This window comes from Idiotropiscis lumnitzeri, chromosome 11, assembly GCF_059441095.1.
Source record: "Idiotropiscis lumnitzeri isolate Australia: NSW breed Sydney's pygmy pipehorse chromosome 11, RoL_Ilum_1.0, whole genome shotgun sequence".
Classification (NCBI taxonomy): Eukaryota; Metazoa; Chordata; class Actinopteri; order Syngnathiformes; family Syngnathidae; genus Idiotropiscis; species Idiotropiscis lumnitzeri.
The window spans coordinates 14,011,230-14,017,206 of record NC_142401.1 but is presented as its reverse complement, the minus strand read 5'-3'; the positions used below and the strand labels follow the sequence as shown (position 1 = coordinate 14,017,206).

The window sequence follows — 5,977 nt, the reverse complement described above, 5'->3', positions numbered from 1 at the left end:
TGATAGATTTTTTTTTCATGATCACACATTTGTTTGTTCCTTTTGCCTCTGCTTGGACTCCAGACCTCAACTTCTAGATACTTCAAACCTCAGTTTTTGCGACTGGTACCTAACACCGCAACAACTACTACTTTACAACCTCACCTTCTGTGACTAAACCTTCAGCTTCTCAGTACGTCTTGGACCCAAAACCTCAGCCGTGTAGCATGGCCAACTACGACTCGTGAGTATATGTCAGCAACCCTGATTTGATTCTAAAATGTGGATATTCTTTGATGGAATTTGTCTGTGCTGATTTTTTTTTTCTCTCCACTCGATGTGATGTTTTGCTATGTGACGATGACAGGTTGGATGACAAGGATTCTGTGGATATTCATGACAACCCCCCTCTGCCAGATAATGTGGTGAAAGAGGAGGACAACACGGTAAATCATATTACATTGCTTATTTATTCAGGCCGTGTCCCAAGTTAAGTATACAGTAGCTGTTGGATTAATGCACTAAGAAGTGATATTTTTATTTTAAAATGAAATTTTCCACAATGTACATTCTCCAGCATTTTAGTTATAGCAATGCTGCTGCTTTAATTTTTGTTCTTGAATTGCAAGCAAACATTTCAGATATGTTAGATGTTGGCAGCAAATTTCACAAACAAGCAGCAAATAATGAACTATTCCAAAAAAAAAATAATAACCACGGGCTTGTTTCAAGATGATTATTGTCATCTGCAATTGTTTGGCCAAGGTATGCGCATCACATGATAACAATGTTTTAAAACAAGAAATCACTATGCACAACATTTATTTACATTCTCTTGAAATATATGATTACTCTAAGGTTCAGGATAAAACTGTCCGGTTTTCGTGGTGGGTTTTGGGGCCTTTCTTTATGACATGATGGCATATGACCGCCTCTAAATCTTCCATTGGTTAGCGACATCGGCTATTGTTCCCACTTGGGATGCACTTCTCCAGATTGGATGTCGGGGGGGAATTCCGACCTGGAATGTTCCGACCCATTGTGGCTGCTGGCTTCAGGAATGCAGGCAGCTGGATGGAGTTGCCGATTGACGGTGGCGTAATGTGCGAACAGTCTGCAGTATTACCGCTGATTGCAGTACTAATCCACAGCCTGACAAGTGCAGCACAACCTTTAATCCTGACAATGATGGAGAGCTGGAGGCCGCTCACGTCTGAAGCCTAACTGTGCGTGTGTGATCAGTGCAGCAGTATATTTAGGAGGAGCGTAGTAAAGCTTTGTTATATTTCATTTGGGGATTCTGCCAGTTGGCAGTCAAAAGCTATTTTGGGATCTAAGCCTTTTCGTGCTGTCCCACCTGTGGTGTATCGAGTCTACCGAGTTACTTTTTGAACTCGTTTTATGACATTAAGCAGAATGTACTGAGGTGACACTCGCTGTCTGGATGTGTTAAATATGATGAGTGACTAAAACTCTTTGCAATTTAGCATCACCCGTGTGTATAGTATACGCGGTCCTTCAAACGGAAATTAGTTTCATCAGGCAATGGATTTTGAGACTTTTTTGGTTGTACTCGATTGCCATGACTATAAATTGTCTTCATGCCAAGTGAAAGTCAAACTGGTGCTGGATTTAGAGAAACTTTGAGAAGCAAGAGGAGGATAGGCCAAACTTTACCAACATGCTTTGACCATGTTGCCAAGTCTTCAAAACGTAGTTTCTTCACATTTGCCAAGCATAAGTTAATTCAAATTTGGTAGCAAAGTCTCCATGACTAACCGAAATGGCAGACTTTCTGTGTCTTTTTTTTTAGCTTTTATTTTAATTAATTAATTAAATTATTTATTTTTGATCTGCTGTTTGACTTGTCTAGCAAATGTCATGTTATGGCGCAGGTCTATTTCATCTACGACGAGGAGGTGGAGGAAGAGGAGCGAGACGAACCGCCGCCGCCAGAGTCCATCAAACCTATCAACGATCGGCCGCACAAATTCAAGGATCACTACTGCAAGAAGCCCAAATTCTGCGATGTGTGCGCGCGCATGATTGTTTGTACGTGCGTCTTCATATTTGACAAAAAGTGACGTGTTGCACTCACATTTTTATCTATTTTTTTTTTTTTACCTTCGTTTTCTCTATCTCCAGTAAACAACAAGTTTGCATTGCGCTGCAAGAACTGCAAAACCAGCATCCACCACCAGTGTCAGTCCTACGTGGAGTTCCAGAGGTGCTTTGGCAAAATTGTGAGCTTCCTCACAGTAAAGCTAACACAAAAACTATGAATATATATATATGTATATATTTTGAAATATATATTTATATACATGTTTAGTACTTTGTGTTGAAACATACACATTCTCAAACTTGTCATTGAATGACAACTTCTCACATAATTTCTCAGATTTTTCCACAAATTTACACCACTAATAAAGACACACTGATATTGCCAGTATAGTTGGCAAAGTATTGCAAGACGAGCAGGATAGTTGAACTATCCGGATACTGTCAGTATTATTTGCAAAGTACAGAGATGCTTTAATATAGTTGCTGTGTCCTGTCAATATTGTGAGGCTGGCAATATCTTTTCCAAAGCTTCACATCACATCAGTGTGTCGTGTGTCTGTCAGCCTCCAGGCTTCAGAAGAGCATACAGTTCTCCTCTGTACAGCAGCCAGCAGAATGCTACGATCTCCCAGCTCTTGCCCTTCTGTGAGTCCAACTAATACGCCGATACCCATAAACGGAACAAACTCAAATAGAATTGCATTTTTGTTGTTGTTGTCAGTATAATCGCTGCTTACGTTTTTCCATTCCCATCATTTGTGTTTTCCCTCACACCGGTTGGACGATTTGGGTCTCCAGCACAGGCGAATCGCACCGACCCCGTATTTGAGACGCTGCGCATCGGCGTCATTATGGCCAACAAGGAGCGCAAGAAAGGCTCGGAGGACAAAAAGAACGTCAGTGTGGACGCATGAAGTGGTCTTACAATCCAAGTCAGTACAGTAATTGGTGTCTTAGCGAACTGTTCATTTTAGATGATGATGATGATTGAGGAGGACGAGTCCCAGCCTAAGCAGCAGGAGAATGACGCTGAAGGAGGTGAGTCCCTAATTAATTTTTAGTTGTAAAATAGTCAATATTGTTGGACCATGTATGGTGATACTGTCAATATCATTGTTCTTTGCTAATATTTTAAATTATTTCATTTATATAATTATTCTATAAGGTCTTCCTCACAGTTCACAGGTGCAGGGTTCGAATCAGGGCTACGGCCTTCCTGTGAGGCGTTTGCGTGTTCTCTCCGTTGCTACGGGTACTCCGGTGTCCTCCCATATTCCAAAAACAAGCGTGGTAGGTTAATTGAGCGCTAAAAATTGTCCCTAGATGTGATTGTGAGTGTGAATGTGTGTTCGTCTGTGTGTGCCCTGTGATTGGCTGGCGACCAGTTTAGGGTGTACCCCGCCTACTGCCCGAAGACAGCTGGGATGGGGTCCGGCACACCTGCGACCCTCTCAGGAAAAGTGGCTCGGAAATTGGATGGATGGGTGGATTATTATTATATCATTGACAAATGATTGTGATAATGTCCATATTGTTGAGGACGCAGGTGCCACTATCAGTATTGTGGGGAAGTATCAAAATAGCATCAGTATTGGCAAATTAACGTAATAATATTTGTAGCACTCGAAATGGGTGCTACGAGCATCATCCTTGGAAATGTATTGTGATACAATCAGTATTGTGGCAAAGTATCAAAATATCATTGTTGTGTGTCAACTATCCTGATTCGTTTGTTTTTTGGAAATTATTATACGTTATTATAAGTTTTCTATTTAATTCAAATTATTTCAGGACTATCAGTGTCTTTTTTGTGTGTTGTAGCTAGCTCAGAAGGAGATAAGCGAGTAGACAAGGCCCCAGCAGACGACAAGGTCTAATTAACCACGTTCTGATGATCACGCTAATTAATGACAAAACGACGAATATGACGACGACATTTGTCTTGTGTGTTACTCAGAGTAAAAAGCCTCAGCCAGGCAAGATCGGCATGTTCAGTCAGTCTCATTACTACTTGGCCCTGTACCGCTTCAAGGCTATTGAGAAAGATGACCTGGATGTACAGTAAGTGTACAGTGAGATGTCCTCACACTTCTCATGTTTTTTTTTGTTTTTTTTTAAATGTGCCGACAATGACATCCTGTTTGTTACTCAGTGCTGGCGACCGCATCACAGTGATCGATGACTCCAATGAGGAGTGGTGGAGAGTGAGTACATCTTGCATTTTAACAAGAAAGTGTTTACTCATAGAGTGGTGCCTTGAGATACACAAAGAAGCAAACGGTTTGTGCACCATGATTAAAACATTATGGCTCCTTCTGGTGTGTAAAATAACAATGGGAGTTTAATGACTGCAATAAGTGACTCAGTAATCTACAGTAACATTAGTCATTTAGCCGTGAGCGGTGATAAAGATTCTATACTTGTATTGTTATAGTTCATCACTACATGTGTTGCTCCACCGTTTGTGTTTACATATCAGTCGCTTAAAGCATAATAACGGCGCCACGTATATGCTATTCAAAAGTCGTGTTACAGCATTTCCGATTACGTGTTAACGTGAATCTAGTCACTCAAAAACGCAACTGATAGTTAACTGATTTCATAAATGTTTCTGTGTCTGTCGTGAAAAAGAAGCAGTCTCAATTTATTTCTACCATTATAATACAGACCTTGTCTCAAACTCGATTTACTAGTTGAAGAAAGTCTGACCCACTTAGAAATGGCTCCCGCCTTAAACGGACATCACACAAGTCGACAGCGTGAACTGAAATGTCAATACAGTTTCTGATTTTTATAAGAAGAAAAATTCCGGTAATCGATTAATCGGATGACTGATTAAAAGATATACATATTAAATGAATAACTTCATTTTTGGTCTCCTAACACTTATAACAATAAACATAACTTTTGAATATTTTACAATACCTTTTCCTTATACATTTGGTTAACATTTTAAAACAGATTGAAAAGTTGCCCAAAATATAATAAATAATGTCAAATGATATATCTTCACCAACTTTGCTTTTCATCACACTCAAATTTGTCTCTCGTCAGGGGAAGATCGGCGAACGGACGGGCTTCATCCCGGCCAACTATATCATCCGAGTACGGGCTGGTGAGCGAGTGTACAAGGTGACGCGTTCCTTTGTTGGCAACAGAGAGATGGGCCAGATTACTCTGAAGAAAGACCAGGTGAAGACGCACACAATTTGACAATTAAAGCCCAGAAGGTTGTGTGAGACGCACAAAATGAATTGCCTTGTGTGTGTGTGATTGTGCAGATTGTGGTGAAGAAAGGCGATGAGGTCAACGGTTACCTAAAGGTCAGCACGGGACGCAAGTTGGGCTTCTTCCCTGCCAACTTACTGCAGGAGATCTGAAGGTTATTTTTTTTTTTAATGGTATGATAGTGACTCCTTAAATGACCTGTCATGAAGATCACAATCATGTCAATATTTTGATTTTAATCAATTTAAAAGGGTTTATACACAATTACGCCAACTGAAGAGATTATGCTAAAGTAGCAGTTTTATCACAACAATGGCATTTGGTCTGGCCTCTAATGTATGTGACTGTGATATTTTGAATTTGCGTGGTTTGATTCTATTATTAGCAAATGAAGGAATCCTCATGATAATACTATATTAAAAGAGTCAAAGATATTTTCTCGCCCATTTGATCTCTTCTGGTGGTTCATTGTTGCAATTTTTTATTTAAACCTGTATCCCACTGAGAGGTGTTGGCAAAAGTAGCGAATGCGCATTCACGTCATGGATCGTTCCTAAATGTTCTCCAGCCAACAGTTGTCCTGACAAGAAAATTCTCGAGAACGCTGGCAAACGTGAACGCAACATTCGCAATCAATATTCCATTCATGTGGGAGAAAGATTTGTAGCGGTCTCAAGAATCATCTAGCGGTGTATCTTTCACTTTC

The 5,977-nt window shown here is 40.2% G+C and overlaps 1 protein-coding gene across 2 annotated transcripts; it reads left to right on the top strand.

The window, feature by feature from the left end:
• The first annotated feature begins 200 nt into the window (after positions 1 to 200).
• Positions 201 to 5,423, top strand: LOC148327607 (SH3 and cysteine-rich domain-containing protein 3-like). Of its 2 annotated transcripts, none has more exons than XM_088309629.1 (12): positions 201 to 223; positions 347 to 425; positions 1,875 to 2,031; positions 2,125 to 2,222; positions 2,607 to 2,688; positions 2,842 to 2,939; positions 3,018 to 3,081; positions 3,865 to 3,914; positions 4,001 to 4,104; positions 4,196 to 4,247; positions 5,098 to 5,235; positions 5,325 to 5,423. In XM_088309629.1, exons 1-12 carry the CDS (start codon positions 207 to 209, stop codon positions 5,421 to 5,423), a joined length of 1,038 nt encoding a protein of 345 aa, XP_088165755.1. In that variant the 5' UTR covers positions 201 to 206. The 2 variants fall into 2 exon arrangements, with proteins under 2 accessions (XP_088165755.1, XP_088165754.1); XM_088309628.1 differs by having other exon boundaries at positions 207 to 223; positions 2,842 to 2,945.
• Positions 5,424 to 5,977: the final 554 nt, after the last annotated feature.